The sequence below is a fragment of the Panthera tigris genome, chromosome E1 (genome assembly GCF_018350195.1).
Source record: "Panthera tigris isolate Pti1 chromosome E1, P.tigris_Pti1_mat1.1, whole genome shotgun sequence".
NCBI lineage: Eukaryota > Metazoa > Chordata > Mammalia > Carnivora > Felidae > Panthera > Panthera tigris.
Genome location: NC_056673.1, coordinates 27,651,671 through 27,668,848, shown reverse-complemented (window position 1 = coordinate 27,668,848; position 17,178 = coordinate 27,651,671). Strand labels below are relative to the sequence as shown.

Here is a 17,178-nt window from a genome sequence, read left to right as displayed (position 1 = left end):
AAAAGATCATTATTCTCACCTTCCACCTAATTATGACTTTATCATTCCATACCTTCCTCAGGTGCAGCTGAAGCTCCTTCAGGTAGGACAGGCTGTAATTCCCCAGTTTCAGAATTATTTTCCAAATCAGTCATCTGCATTCCTTCCAGACGACCACCTTTAGCAATAGCCCTCAAAGAGGGAGAAAACAACCTGATATTTTTGTGTAACTAGTCAGCGATACAATAATCTACATTTTCTTCTTGTCCTGAAACTGAGCATGAAACTAAGTAGGGTATATGGCACTAGTGCTTTATTTTTTAAAAAATCCAATAGAAGATTCACAATAAAAGATTAGAAAATGATGGACTGTATCAATGTCATATCCTGGTTGTGATATTGTATCAGTTTTGCAAAATGTTATCATTAGAGGGAAGTACGTAAGGTGTATATAGGATCTCTCTGTTTTATTTCTTAGAACTGCATGTGAACATATAATTATCTCAATAATAATTCTGATTAAAAGATAAAAACAGAAGTCCTAAATAATAAGTTCTTACTAATATAGAAAGACTTTTGAGATATATTACTGAGAAAATAAGGTGTGCTTTATGTACTAAAAAAGCTATATAGTCACAGTTGCTTAAATATGCATAAGAACTGAAAAAACACAGCATATATAAAAAATTAAAAACAGCAGGGAAGTGTGTGGGCAGGGGGTTGGAAAACTAACCAGATGGGAGACAAAGATGGGGAAATTTTCACTTAATACTCTTTTCTTACTTCCATTTTTAACCACTTATTATTAGTATTTAAAGTTTTTGCTTACAAACTACTATAAATTAGGGAAGGGGAAAAAAGACACAAACTAGAAAACATCACATAAGCCAGGCTAGTGATACAATTAACTGTAAAGTGAGGGTCAAAGCTAAGGGCTGCAGATATTTATAAAGGATTTTACAGTCTAGAAAAAAGTCTACGTTCATAAATATTTAATTGTTATGACTAAAGGCAGATATAAATATCTCCATAACAAACAAAATATAAAAGCTGGTTGTAGCTGCAACGTGAATATGGAATACGTATAAAATCAGGCTAGGTAATGGGGAGGACAAGATAACATCTAATAATTATAACACCTTTCCACTGCTTAAACTGGAGCTAAATCAGAAAACTAAATCACACCAACTGTTCTTTACATTTGGTAATTATCCAGACCTTAAAACTATATAAAATTAAGTAAATTTAAGGGATGTTATTCTCTCTCTAATTCAAAATCATTTTCAAAGTCTCCAAGGTAGAACTATTCCATTGTTTAAATTTAAAAATATATTTAATATCCATAAAATAGATCAGCAGATGGGTATTAAGGGCTCATCGAGCACGTTCACAGACAATATATCCTATAATCACTTAATCTTTTTAATTGGTAAAAGTTTAATTGACATGGCTGGGATGTGACTTTTTGTTTCCCGGGTGAGAGATAAAGGTGATGACTACCAAATAGTATATCCTTTTGAGAAATTCCAACTATGAGTTTTGCAGACATTTTCATAAGAGAAGAGAAAAAAAGTGAAAGTACAAAAGCAGTGTTAAAAATAAAAACGCTAGAATTGCTTTGTTCTGTACAAAACATGCATAGAAGATCTATGACATAATGTAGCCTAGCACAAGTGTCTTAAAAAATGTGGAGCAGGGGCGCCTGGGTGGCTCAGTCGGTTAAGCGACCGACTTTGGCCCAGGTTATGATCTCACAGTTTGTGAGTTCAAGCCCCGCTTCGGATTCTGTGTCTCCCCCTCTCTCTGCCCCTCCCCTGCTCATGCTCTGTGTCTGTCTGTCAATAATAAATAAAGGTTAAAAAAAAAATTTTTTTTTAATTAAAAAAAATGTGGAGCAGATAGAAAAAAATAAAAAAATAAAGTAAAATAAATTTTTAAAAAGCTGACACACACAACAAAAACTCACAAGGCAGAATTCACACAAGGTTACACAATATTATTCTCTTAACTTCAATGATTTCTAACATAACAGAACCTCTAATAATATCTCATTTCATTCCACTAAGAAAAGAAAGTAGGGTCTCTGGTACTTTAGTTAGATTTTAATACAACAAATAAACTTTATATCTGCTAAAAAATTAACGAAGTAGAAATTTATTTTACTCATTATGATATAGACTTAAGAAGTGCTATTGAATAAAGCTATTGGCAATTATTCCACTACATAAACAAAAGAACTTACCCCAAGGCGACCATTTTCCTCCTTTTCTCAACAGCAGGTAAACCATTGAAAACTGCAACCACAACAGCATCTGAATCCAAAGCTTGACACTGCCGGTCTTCGGATTTGGGCAGAATATCACCGATACTGCCATGTGTTAAGGCTCGGGGAGAACTATGCCTGCTCCCAGACTGAGAGCTTCCTGGGGAACCTACAGAAAAGAAATGGGATACTCTGAAAGAAGGCAAACAAAAGTTCTCTAGTTTCCACTTTAGAATGTCTCACTACATACACATTTTTAAACTGCCGGAAGACTCAAAGCCAATTTAGAGACATATCTCAGGTTTTTTTTGATGCCAGGTATTTAAAATTAAGGAGTCCAGAATATGAGTCTAATGATTGCATTTTATTACTGATGGGTCTGTTTTTGGGAGATCAAGAACTTTCAAATCAAGTTTCAGCACTACTGGTGCCTTTAAACATCTAAACCTACCTATACCATAACATCAATTTCAAATAACAAACATCTACACACTGAAATTACATTCTGAACTCTCCAAATTTACCTTCAGACAGAGTTTGACAGTCTCCCTTTGAACGGCTATTTTCCCCAGAGTCTATTGCTCTTCGAAGTGACAGACTACCTGCTATACTGGACCGAGCTGGCTTGGGTGAATTACTCTTCTTATTTGTGGCTGCAAAGACATTTAAAAATATCTTTGAATAAGGTAAAATAGCATAAGACTCACTATGCAGGCACTTAGGGGAAGACTAATCTTATGGAAGGTATTCTATCTACTGTGTCCAAAAAACCTAGGACACTCTGGTCCCAAATGGTTTATTTAGGGTTATACGCAAAAAGCATTCCTATTTTGCTACTCATGAAGCCAGACCAGAAAAATATCAGTAAACTCCAAAAGAAAAATCCTACCAGATATGAACTCCAATCTCAATGCCAAAGTATTAACAACAAAAAGATAACCCTCCAAACACTTGAAAATTGTAAATTATTGGATTAAAAAGAAAATCAATGAATTAAAAACGAACCACAAATATTTCAAGATGTTTGTGGCTAAGACAATAATTGGGGAAAATGTATATAGCCTTATAATGAATTAGGAAAAAATGAAACTAAGTGACCTAATATGCACTGAAAAAACTAGAAAAAGAATAAAAATAAAGAGTAAGCAGAAGACATGCACTTAAAGGTAATAAACAGGATCAGCAAGGTAGCAGAATGTAAGACCAAAAACTGATTGTCTTTTTATAGACCAGCAAAGAACAACCTAAGAATGAAATTAAGTAAACAATTTTATTTACAATAGCATCAAGCAGAATAAAATACTTAGGAAAAAAATTTAATAAACATTAAGACTCGAACACTGGAAACTATCAAACACTGTTAAGAGACAAAAAAGATGGAAAATTTTGCATCTTACTTAATCAGGGGCACCTGGGTGGTTCAGTTGGTTAAGCATTGACTCTTGATTTGGGTTCAGGTCATGATCTCGCGGTTTGTGGGACTGAGCCCTATGTCAGGCTCTGTGCTGATGGTGCAGAGCCTGCTTCAGATTCTCTCTCTCCCTCTCTCTTTGCCCCTCCCCTGCTTGCACTCTCTCTCTCTCTCAAAATAAATAAAGGAAGAAAATTAAAAAAAAAAAAAAAAAAAAGATGGTGGGAATGCAAGCTGGTGCAGCCACTCTGGAAAACAGTATGAAGGTTCCTCAAAAAACTAAAAATAGAACTACCCTACGACCCAGCAATTGCACTACTAGGCATTTATCCAAGGGATACAGGTGTGCTGTTTCGAAGGGACACATGCACCCCCATGTTTATAGCAGCACTATCAACAATAGCCAAAGTATGGTAAGAGCCCAAATGTCCATCGATGGATGAATAAAGAAAATGTGGTATATTTTCTTTATTCATCCATCTTTATATATATATATATATATATATATATATATATATATACATACATACATACATACATACCATGGAGTATTATTCAGCAATCAAAAGGAATGAAACCTTGCCATTTGCAACTATGTGGATGGAACTGGAGGGTATTATGCTAAGTGAAATTAGTCAGAGAAAGACAAAAATCATATGACGTCATTCATATGAGGACTTTAAGAGACAAAACAGATGAACATAAGGGAAGGGAAACAAAACTAATATAAAAGCAGGGAGGGGGACAAAACAGAAGAGACTCATAAATATGGAGAACAAACTGAGGGTTACTGGAGGGTTTGTGGGAGGGGGATGGGCTAAATGGATAAGGGGCACTAAGGAATCTACTCCTGAAATCATTGTTGCACTATATGCTAACTAATTTGGAGGTAAAATTTAAAAAAGAAAAAAAATTTTTTTGAAAAAAAGGAAGATGGGAAAAATATTGTGTTCATTGATGGGAAGACTTAATATTGTTAACACAGCAACACTCCAAAATTGATCTACAAATTTAACACAATCCCTATAAAAATTCCAATGGTCTTTTTTCTTCTCCTTCTCCTTCTTGTTTTTTCAATTTAAATTCAAGTTAGTTAACACAGAGTGCAGTTTTGGCTTCAGGAGTAGAACCCAGTGATTCATCTCTTACATATAACATCCAGTGCTCATCCCAAAAAGCACCCTCTTTAATACCTATCACCAGTCTTTCTTTCTCATTGCACAAATTGGTGTGCTGATTCTCGGGGCGCCTGGGTGGCTCAGTCGGTTAAGTGTCCGACTTCAGCTCAGGTCACGATCTCGCAGTCCGCGAGTTCGAGCCCCCCATCGGGCTCTGGGCTGATGGCTCAGAGCCCGGACCCTGCTTCCGATTCTGTGTCTCCCTCTCTCTCTGCCCCTCCCCCGTTCATGCTCTGTCTCCCTCTGTCTCAAAAATAAATAAACGTTAAAAAAAATAATAAAAAAATAAAAAAAAAAACAAATTGGTGTGCTGATTCTAAATTCATATGAAAAAATCCAGAATACCCAAAAACATCTTGAATGGAGTATTCACACTTCTGATTTCAAAACTTGCTGTAAAATTACATTAACCCAAACTGTATGGTATACTGGTGTAAAGACAGAAATATAGATCAATGGAACAGAATTGAGAGTCCAGAAATACACCCTTATATTTATAGTCAATTAATTTTTGACAATACACTGGACAAAGGCAAAGAAAGAAAGAAAGAAAGAAAGAAAGAAAGAAAGAAAGAAAGAAAAGAAAAGAAAAGAAAGAAAGAAAAACATGGACATAACAACAGTTGGCAAGGATGGAGAAATTGGAACCTTCAACTGGGTTCCAATTAGAAACTGAATGGGAATTTAAAATGGTGCAGCTGCTTTGGAAACAGTTATGGTAATGCCTCAAAAAGTTCCCGTATAACCCAATTCTACTCCTAAGCATATATGCAAGATAAATAAAAACACATATGCCCACACAAAAACATGTTCATGAAGGTTCATAGGACTATTATTCATAAGAGCCAAAAAGTGGAAAAACATTACACGATGCCTATCAACTGATAAGTAGGTAAACAAAACAGTACACATACAATGAAGTTGTGATTCAGCAATAAAAAGGAATGAAATAATACATGCTACAACACTGATGACCCTTGAAAATGTTATGCTAAGTGAAAGAAGCCAGACACAAAAGGCCTCATATATGATTCTATTTACGTGAAACTCCAGAAGAAGTAAAACCATGCAGAGAAAATATACTAGAGGCTACCAGGGTTCAGTGAGAGGGAAAAATAGAGTTACAGGAATGGAGTTTTGGGGGAGAAAGGTGATGAAATGTTCTAGACAGTGTTCTAGATAATGGTGATCATCACACAACCTTGTGTCTATATTAAAAAATGTTGAATTGTACACTTGAAGAAGAAGATGTGAGAAAATATTAAGACAAATTTTTCCTCTACAATGTATATATAAATTATAATATGGTCCTTAACCAATAATGCATTAATGCATTAATAGAAACAAAGGTAGAATTTAATGTAATAAAAAGGCAGAAGATAACAGATGAAATCAATCTAAGAACTAGGCCTTTTTTTTTTTTTTTTAATAAGAGACTGTGCCAGTGTGGGAGGGGCAGAGAGAGGAAATTTTTTTTTTAATTTACATCCAAGTTAGTCAGCATATAATGCAATAATGATTTCAAGAGTAGGACCCAGTGATTCATCCTCTACATAAAACACCCAGTGCTCATCCCAGCAGGTGTCCTCCTTAATGTCCCTTGCCCATTTAGCCCATCCCTCCCCACCCAAAACCCCTCCAGCAACCCTGTTTGTTCTCTGTATTTAAGAGTCTCTTGTGTTTTGTCCCCCTCCCTGTTTTTATATTATTTTTGCTTCCCTTCCCTTATGTTCATCTGTTTTGTATCTTAAAATCCACACATGAGAGAAGTCATATATTTGTCTTTCTTTAATTTTGCTTAACATAATACACTCTATTTCCATCCACGTTGTTGCAAATGGCAGGATTTCATTCTTCTTGATTGCCAAATAATACTCATAATACTCCATCGTGTGTGTGTGTATGTATATATATGTATATGTGTGTGTGTGTATACACACCATATCTTCTTTATCCATTCATCCATTGGTGGACATTTGGGCTCTTTCTATACTTTGGCCATTGTTGCTAGTGCTGCTATAAACATTGGGGTGCATGTGCCCCTTCAAAACAGCACACCTGTATCCCTTGGATAAATACCTAGTAGTGCAATTGCTGGGTTGTAGGGCAGTTCTAGTTTTAATTTTTTTGAGGAACCTCCATACTGTTTTCCATAGTGGCTGCACCAGTTTGCATTCCCACCAGCAGTTCAAAAGGGTGCCTCTTTCTCCACATCCTCACCAACATCTGTTATTGCCCAAGTTGTTAATTTTGGCCATTCTGACAGGTGTGAAGTGGTATCTAATTGTGGTTTTGATTTGTATTTCCCTGATGGTGAGTGGTGCTGTGAGCATCTTTTCATGTGTCTGTTAGCCATCTTGGTGTTTTCTTTGGAAAAGTTTCTATTCATGTCTTTTGCCCATTTATTCATTGGATTTTTTGGGGGGGTGTTGAGTTTGGTAAGTTCTTTATAGATTTTTGGATACTAATCCTTTATCTGATATGCCATATGCAAATATCTTCTCCTATTCTGTCAGTTGCCTTTTAGTTTTGCTGTTTCCTTTGCTGTGCAGAAGCTTTTTATCTTGATGAGGTGGTCCCAGTAGTTCATTTTTGTATTTGTTTCCCTTGCCTCCAGAGACATGTTGAGTAAGAAGTTGCTCTGGCTGAGGTCAGAGAGGTTATTGCCTGTCTTCTCCTCCAGGATTTTGATGGCTTTCTGTCTAGCATTTAAGTCTTTCATCCATTTTGAGTTTATTTTTGTGTGTGGTGTAAGAAAGTGGTCCAGGTTCATTTTTCTGCATGTCGTTGCCCAGTTTTCCCAACACCATTTGCTGAAGAGATTGTCTTTATTCTATTGGATATTCTTTCCTGCTTTGTCAAAGATTAGCTGGCCATACATTTGGGAGTCCATTTCTGGATTCTCTAGTCTGTTCCACTGATCTATGTGTCTGTTTTTGCGCCAGTACCGTACGGTCTTGATGATTACAGCTTTTTAATACATCTTGAAGTCTGGAATTATGATGCCTCCAGCTTTGGTTTTCTTTTTCAGGATTGCTTTGGCTATTTGGAGCCTTTTCTGGTTCCATACAAATTTTAGGATTGTTTGTTCTAGCTGTGAAGCATGTTGTGTTATTTTGATAAGGATTGCATTAAACATGTAGATTGCTTTGTGTAGTATTGACATTTTAACAATATTTATATTCCAATCCATGAGCAGGGAATATTTTTCAATTTTTTGTGTGTCATCTTCAATTTCTTTCTTAGGTTTTTATGTTTTTTTAGTGTATAGATTTTTCACCTCTTTGGTTAGGTTTATTCCTAGGTATTTTATGGGTTTTGGTGCAATTGTAAATGGGATTAATTCTTTGATTTCTCTTTCTGCTGCTTCTTCATATTGGTGATTATAAATTCAACTGATTTCTGTGCGCTGATTTTATATCCTGCGACTTTGCTAAATTCATGGATCAGTTCTAGCAGTTTTTTGGTGGAATCTTTTGAATTTTCCATATGATGTCTGTGAAGAGTGAAAGTTTGACTTCCTCCTTGCTGATTTATATGCCTTTTATTTCTTTGTGTGGTCAGACTGCTGGAGCTAGGACTTCCAATACTGTGCTGAATAGCAGTGGTGAGAGTGGATATCCTTGTCGTGTTCCTGGCCATAGGGGGAAAGTCTCAGTTTTTCCCCATTGAGGATGATATTAGCAGTGGGTGTTTCATATATGGCTTTTATGATCTTGAAGTATGACCCTTTTATCTGTACTTTCTTGGAGGTTTTTATCAAGATACTGTATTTTGTCAAATACCTTCTCTGCATCTATTGAGAGGATCATGTGGTTCTTACTCTTTCTTTTATTTATGTAATGTATCACATTGATTGTTTTGCGGATACTGAACCAGCCCTACACCCCAGCTATAAATCCCACTTGATTGTGGGGAGTAATTCTTCTAATGTACAGTTGGATCCGGTTGGCTAGTATCTTGTTGAGGATTTTGCATCCATGTTCATCAGAGAAATTGGGTCTGTAGTTCTTCTGTAGTTCTTTTTAGTGGGGTCTGGTTTTGGAATCAACATAATGTTGGCCTTATAGAATGAGTTTGCAAGTTTTCCTCCCATTTCTATTTTTTGGAACAGCTTCAAAACGATAGGTATAACTCTTCTTTAAATATTTGGTAGAATTCCCCTGGAAAGCCATCCGGCCCTGGACTCTTATTTTCTGGAAGAGTTTGGATTACTAATTCAATTTCTTTACTGGTTATGGGTCTGTTCAAATTTTCTATTTCTTCCTGTTTCAGTTTTGGTAGTTCATATGTTTCTAGGAATTTGTCCATTTCATCCAGACTGCTTAATTTATTGGCATATAATTGTTCATTATATTCTTATTGTTTGTATTTCTGCAGTGCTGGCTGTGATCTCTCCTCTTTCATTCTTGATTTTATTTATTTGGGTCCTTTCCCTTTTCTTTCTGATCAAACTGGCTAAGGGTTTATCAATTTTGTTAATTCTTTCAAAGAATCAGCTCCTGGTTTCATTGATCTGGTTTTTTGTTTGTTTTTAATTTCAAAAGCATTGATTTCTGCTGTAATCTGTATTATTTCCTGTCTTCTGCTGTTTTAGGGTTTTACTCGCTATTCTTTTTGCAGCTCTTTAAGGTGTTAGGTTAGGTTATATATCTGAGACCTTTCTCCCTTCTTTAGGAAGGCCTGGATTGCTATATACTTCCCTCTTATGACTACCTTTGCTGTATCCCAGAGGTTTTGGGCTATGGTGTTATCATTTTCATTGGCTTCCATGCACTTTTTAATCTCCTCTTTAACTTCTTGGTTAACCCATTCATTCTTTAGTAGGAGGTTCGTTAATCTCCAAGTATTGTCTTTCCAATTTTTTTCTTATAGCTGATTTTGAGTTTCACAGTGTTGTGATCTGAACAGTATGATCTTGATTTTTTTGTACTTACTGAGGGCTGATTTGTGTCCCAATATGTGATCTATTCTGGAGAATGTTCCATGTGCACTAGAGAAGAATGTGTATTCTGCTGCTTTAGAATGAAATATTCCGAATATATCTGTTAAGTCCATCCAGTCCAGTGTGTCACTCAAAACCATTGTTTCCTTGTTGATTTTCTGCTTAGATGATCTGTCCGTTGCTGTAAGTGGGGTGTTGAAGTCCCCTACTATTATGGTATTATTATCAATGAGTTTCTTTATGTTTGTGATTAATTGATTTATATATTTGGGTGCTCCCACCTTGGAGGCATAAATGTTTAAAACTGTTAGATCTTCTTAGTGGATAGACCCCTTAATTATGATATAATGCCCTTCTTTATCTCTTGTCACAGTCTTAATTTTAAAATCTAGATCATCTGATAAAAGTATGGCTACTCCAGCTTTCTTTTGACGACCATTAGCATGATAGATGGTTCTCTGTCCCCTTACTTTCAACCTGAAGATGTCTTTAGGTCTAAAATGGGTCTCTTGTAAACAGCATACAGGTGGATCTTGTCTTCTTATCCATTCTGACACCCTATGTCTTTTGATTGGAACGTTTAGTCCATTGACATATAGAGTGAGTACTGAAAGATACAAATTTATTGCCATTGTGTTGCCTGTAGAGTTGGAAGTTTTTGGTGTATTCTCTGGTCCTTTCTAGTCTTTGTTGCTTTTGGTCTTTTTTGTTTTGTTTTGTCTTTTCTGAGAGGGAGAGAGAATCTTAAGCAGGCTCCACTCCCAGTGTGGAGCCCAAAGCAGGGCTCAGGGCTCAATCTCACAACCGTGAGATCATGTCCTGAGCCAAGATCAAGAGTCAGATGCTTAACTGACTAAGCCACACAGGAACCCCAGAACTAGGGCTTTGAAGAGAGAAATAAAATGGACAAATCTCTAGCAAGTCAAATCAAAGGACAAAATAAGGAAACACATATAAGTGAAAAAGTTAACACCCTGTATTCAGAGGACTCTTTAAAATTTAAGAGATCAGAATAAGTGAAATATACCAACAAATTTAAGTATCTAATAAAATGAGTAATTTTCTAGGAAAATTAATTATGGAAACTGGTTTAAGGAGGAGAAATATGAGACCAATAAATACAGAGAAATTAAAAAGGCTCTTAAAGTTGTTTCCCTGAAAGAACTACTAAATGGTTTTATGAATGAGTTTCATTAAACTTTTAAGGAGCAGATAAGATGTTATTTTAACAATTTCACAGAATAGAAAAGGACAAAACTTCTGAATTTCTTCAGTGGCATAAAACTGGAATTCAAATTGGTTAAGGATAATGTAACAAAAATACAACTCGATTTTACTTATGGCTACCATAGTCAAGAATCCTAAGTAAAATATTAGTGAACTGAATACTGATATTCAGTGTATTAAGAACAATTACAAATAACCAAAACCTAGTAGGATTCATCTACTACTTCAAGAATGGTCAACATTAGATACAGAATGTAATTCTCTAAGTTAACAAAGTAATGGGAAAAACAGTATGATCATTTTGCCAGATGCCCAAAAAAGCGTAATTCTATACAACTTCTTCATAAACAAAAAACAACCTCTTAGTAAGGAGAAAAAGAGGTAGTTTGGTATAATGGTCAAAGGCATAGTCTCTGAGGTTTAAGCTCTTTGCTCTGCCAATTACCACTGAAATTCTGACAATACTGTTTAATGCCCTGTGCCTCTGTTTATCTATCTGTAAATTGAGGATAAAAACAACTTGCCTCAGAGTTGCTGTTGGGATGTGACTTATGAATGATATCCGGCACATAGTAAACAGTGGTACTTACTGTACATAGTAATTATTAACAATAGAAGGATGTATCATTTACAAAAAATTTTTTAATGCTTATTTATTTTTGAGAGAGAGAGAGACAGAATGTGAGCAGGGGAGGGGCAGAGAAAGGGAGACACAGAATCTGAAGCAGGCTCCAGGCTCTGAGTTGTCAACACAAAGCCCAACACAGGGCTCAAACTCATGCACCATGAGATCATGACCTGAGCCGAAGTCAGAAGCTAAACTGACTGACCCATCTAGGTGCCCCAGATGTATCTTTAAAAAAAAAAAAAAGTTTATTTATTTTGAGAGAGAGTGAGTGAGGAGAGAGTGAGTGAGCACAAGCAAGGGAGGAGCAGAGAGAAGTGGGGAGACAGAATCCCAAGCAAGTCAGTGCAGAGCCTGATGCAGCCCTGATCCCATGAACCTGTGAGCTTATGACCTGAGCCGCAGTCAAGAGCTGGGTGTTCAACCAACTGAGCCATCCAGGCAACCCTGAAGGATGTCTTTTAATTTAGTAAAAACTACTTATTAAAACAAATAGCAAAGTTTGTACTTGAGTAAAAAATGAAAGGAATTTCTAAACAGAATTCAAAACATAATAAAAATTCTACTACTGCTATTAGTTAATATAGTTTTGAGGTCCTAGCCTACCTAGATGGTGCAAAATGAAAAGTAAATAAGCAATAAAGGAATAAACTGATTATTTGCTGATAATACAATCTACTTAAAAATTCTAGATAATTGACTGAAAACCTTACGGCTTTAAAATTTTCACTAAGTGGGCTAAATACAAGACAAACATGTAAAAACAATAGTCCTCCTACTATGACAAATAATTAGAAAATATTATGGAGGGGAAAGAGATACCATTCCCAATAGCAACCTAAGTTATAATCTATCTGGAAATAAATATAACAAGACAGATACAGAACTTACACGAAGAAAACTAAAACTATGAAATGACCAAAATAAATAGGAGAAATACCACATTCCCAGATGTTAATGTTTTAAAACTGAAAATATGTCAATTTTCCAAATTAAGTGTTATTAAACGCACGAAATAATGCAATTTCAGTCAAAATCTTTTTCTGGAAGAGTAAATGTGCAAGAACCATCAAGAATATTTTGAAAACAAAACCAAAATGAAGGCAAATAATTACTGTACTACAAACTGTGAAACTACAGTAGTTAATAACACAACAAATATTCAGTTGAACAATATCAAACTGCTGTTCTTGCAGGTCAAAAACAGTTGCATGTTGGCAATTTCATATGACTCAACCCCTATGAATGAATTTAAAAACAGAATCACGCAAATATGGGAATTTGGGTCTGTTAATAAAGGATGCACTAAATATTATTGAATGAACTAGATTCTTCAAAAAACATGTTTTTGGGGGGGGGGATCAATGAACTTACCTCACACATCATCATGAAAAACAAATTATATTTGTTATAATGATACAAACATTGAAAAGTTAAAAAAAAAATACCATAAGAAAACAAGGGTCATTTTTATAAACCTGGAGTTGAAAAGGCCTTCCAAATAAAAACATTAAGCCCCAAACCCATGAATACTATTAATAGACCTAAAATTAAAAATGTAAAACTTTTGTTTAGCAGAAAAAGACAAAATAGTGACAACAGGAGGGAAGTATTTGCAAAAATATAACAAAAACTTTTTGCAAAACTCTATCCAAAAAGCATTATTTCTTCTGTTGGTTTTAGATTGTCATTTCCTCGACAACTAGATGAGACTGAGTATCCGTTGAGATGTATAGTGTCCATTTGTATTTTTTCTTATGTTAACAGCCTAATCATAACTTTTACTCATTTTTCAAAATAATTTTTTTTTAGTTTTTTAATGTTTTATTTATTTTTGAGAGAGACTGAGACAGTGAAAGCAGGGGAGGGGCAGAGAGAGAGGGAGACACAGCCTCTAGGCTCCAAGCTGTCAGCACAGAGCCCAATGTGGGGCTCAAACCCACTAACTGTGAGATCATGACCTGAACTGAAGCCAGATGCTTAACCAACTGAGCCACCCAGATGCCCCCTTTTACAATCCTTTTTCTATTGAACTGTCATGATTATTTTAGGAGAATTCTATGCATTTGGCAATCATCCTCTCTCCTACTCATCTCTACCGGATTACTGCCATCAGTATCTAGCATTAATATACCCCATTTTAATAAACACACACATAGCCCAGAAATAAATGCTCACATATATGGTCAAATGATTTTGTCTTTCTTTTTTTTTAATGTAATCTCTACACCCAATGTGGGGCTCAAACTTAAAACCTGAGATCAAGAATCACATGCTCTACTGGGGCACCTGGGTGGCTCAGTTGGCTAAGCATCCAACTTTGGCTCATGTCATAATCTCCCAGTTTGTGAGTTTGAGCCCTTTGTCGGGCTCTGTGCTGACTGCTCAGAGCCTGGAGCCTGCTTTGGATTCTATGTCTCCCTCTCTCTCTGCTCCTCCCCACTCATGCTCTCTCTCTCTTAAAAATAAATAAACATAAAAAAAATTTTTTTTAAATAAAAAAACAGAAAGGGGGGGGACTAGGTGGCTCAGCCGGTTGAGCATCCAACTTCGGCTTAGGTCATGATCTCATGGTTCATGGGTTCGAGCCCCGCCTCAGGCTCTGTGTTGACAGCTCGGAGTCTGGAGCCTGCTTCAGATTCTGTGTCTCTATCTCTCTCTCTTTGCCCTTCTCCCGCTCACACTGTCTCTCTCTCAAAAACAAATAAACATTAAAAAAAAAAAAAAAAAAAAAAAGAATCACATGCTTTATTGACTGAGCCAGCCAGGGCCCCTCTAATCATTTTCAACAAGGGTATCAACATCATTCAGTGATGAGATGAAAATCTTTTCAGCAAATGGTGCTAGGAAAGCTGATACATTTGGACCCTTACCTATACCATATACAAAATTAATTAACAATAGATCAAAGACATTTATAAATGTAAGATCTAAAACTACAAAACTCTTACAAGAAAACATAGGGGAAAGCTTAACATCAGGTTCAGCAATGCTTTTTTCTTTTCTGCAATGCTTTTTTGAAATAGGACACCAAAAGCACAGGCAACAAAAGAGAAAGAAAAAGATAAATTGGACTTGAGCAAAATTAAAAACTTTTACTGTCAAAGGATACCATCAACAAAGTGAAAAGGGAACCCACAGTTTAGGAAAAAATATTTGCAAATTATATTATGGGATCAGAGATTAATATCCAGAATACAGAGAACTCTTGAAACTCAAAACTAAAAAGCCAACCCAGGGTGCCTGGCTGGCTCAGCTGGTAAAGCATGCAACTCTTGATCTCAGGTTTTAAGTTTGAACCCCACATTAGGTATAGAGATTACTTAAAAATAAAATCTTTAAAAAAACAACACCCCCCCCAAACAAAAACTCATTTCAAAAATGGGCAAAGGATCTGAACAGACATTTCTTTAATGAAATGAAAAAATATATAAATGGTTAATAAACACTTTTAAAAATGTTCAACATCACTAATAAATGTGAATCAAAAGCACAGTAAGACAACAAGATACCATTTCACACCCATTAATATGGCTATTATCAAAAACAAAACAAAAAACAGAAAAGAGTAAATGATGGGGAAGATGTGAACAAACTAGAACGCTTGTGCACTATTTATTAGGTAGGAATGTAAAATGGTGCAACCTCTATGGAAAACACTACGGCAGTTCCTCAAAAAATTAAAAAGCAAATTACCATATGATCCAGCAATTCTACTTTTGGGTATATATGTCCAGAAAAATAGAAAGCAGGGTCTTGAAGAACACCCATCCTCAGAGTTGCATTATTTGAAACAGCCAAAAAGTAGGTGTCAACCCCTGTCCATCAGAGGATGAATGGATAAATGAAATGTGGTGTATATATATATATATATACACAATCAAATATTTTTCCAGGCTTAAAAAGGAATGAACTTCTGACACATGATATAATATTGATGAACCCTGAAGACATTATGTGAAAGTGAAATAAGCCAGACACAAAAAGACAAATACTGTATGAGTTCCACTTATATGAGATATCTAAAATATCTCAAGTTCATAGAAACAGAAAGTGGAATGGTGGTTGCTAGGGGTTGGGTGGGTGATGGAAATGGGGAGTTATTATTTAATTGGTACAAAGTTTCAGTTTTACTAGATGAAAAAAGTTCTGTGAATGGACAGTGGTGACGGTTGTACAACAGTATGAAAGGACTTAATGCTACTGAACTATACACTTAAAAATAGCTAAAATGGTAAATTTTATGTTATGTACATTTTACCACAGTAAAAAAGAAACAGGTATAAAAAAAAAGCATATAGGCTTAGAAAGTGAAAACACAGACAGATAACAGAAAACTCTTTCTTGACTTCACACCCCTTCCAGATACAACCTGATTCATTATGCAACTTCTTGAAGGAGTTGTGCAATAATGCTTCAGTTTCTCACTGGATTTACCCTGCTACACTCCTCAATGGGAATGGTTCTTAAAAAGGCCACCCACACTTCAACTTGACACCTCTCAATGGTAAACCACTCCCACTTCTTTTGCTTCTCAATTTCCTTTATTGGACACCCTTCATTACCATGTCTTTAAATGTTAAAGTGCCCCAGAGCCAAAATTTCTCTTTGCCATTTAAACTCCTTCCATACTTGATCTAATTCACTCCCTGACTTTAAACAATAACTGCCACTGTTGACGCCTAACTGTTTATATCCAGCTTTGACCTCATAAGCTTCATACTTATTTACCATCCATCTACCTACAAGACATTATACTAGGAAAACTAATAGACATCTCAATCCTAACAAGTTTAGTTTTGTTTTTTTGGGTTTTTTTGAGAGAGAGACAGAGTACGTGTGGGAGGTGGGAGAGAGTGAGTAGGGGAGAGGTGTAGAGAGAGAGGGAGAAAGAGAGAGAGAAAACCCCAAGCAGACTCCATGTCCAGAGTGGAGTCCATTGTGTGGCTTGATATTATCACTATGAGATGAACACCTGAGCCAAAATCAAGAGTCAGGCACTTAACCAACTGAGCCACCCAGGTACCCCATTAAACCTAAAATGTTTAAACAAGAATTCCAAATTTCCTGCCACCACCTCCCCCAACTCCTACACCAGCTTTTTCCTTATTTCCTAAATTAATGATAGCATCAGTCACTAAGTTGCTTAGGACAAAAACTTAAATATCATTCTTAGTTTTTTTTCTTTCCCTACAAACTATCCAGCCTTTCCACACCAGGGTTGTGAGTGGAGAACGGAGTCTTCTTGGTCTAAAATATCCATTGTATGTAATGAACTAATTTCTCTCCTATGTATCTAGAATAGTAATAGTTATGTACCACCCTTCGGAGAATTAAGAAAGATAGGAACCCCAGTCAAGAAGGGCTGCTAGAAAATGAGCAAGTCCACTTCTCCACTGCAGTAACTCCAGAATAGGTCACCATATTTCATATACACTCTCAACCCCTTTTAGACCTTGCTCCATACAACAAGCAAAGTAATCTTTGTAAAAGGTAAATCAGATCATAAATGCCACTGCCATCCCCCCACCACCTCGATTTTCATTCTTT

The 17,178-nt window shown here is 35.9% G+C and overlaps 1 protein-coding gene across 9 annotated transcripts in view; it reads right to left on the bottom strand.

Moving 5' to 3' along the window:
- The window catches only part of TRIM37 (tripartite motif containing 37), a 147,339-nt gene that overhangs the window by 27,332 nt on the left and 102,829 nt on the right, over nt 1–17,178 (bottom strand). For 5 of the 9 annotated variants that reach the window (XM_042966055.1, XM_042966054.1, XM_042966053.1 and 2 more), the window contains 3 exons: nt 2,767–2,895; nt 2,222–2,411; nt 53–192 (listed from right to left, as the gene is read on the bottom strand). In XM_042966055.1, the coding sequence (XP_042821989.1) occupies nt 53–192; nt 2,222–2,411; nt 2,767–2,895 (459 nt within the window). The remainder of the gene's footprint in view (nt 1–52; nt 193–2,221; nt 2,412–2,766; nt 2,896–17,178) is intronic. The other 4 variants (XM_042966056.1, XM_042966058.1, XM_042966059.1 and 1 more) reach the window with 3 other exon arrangements.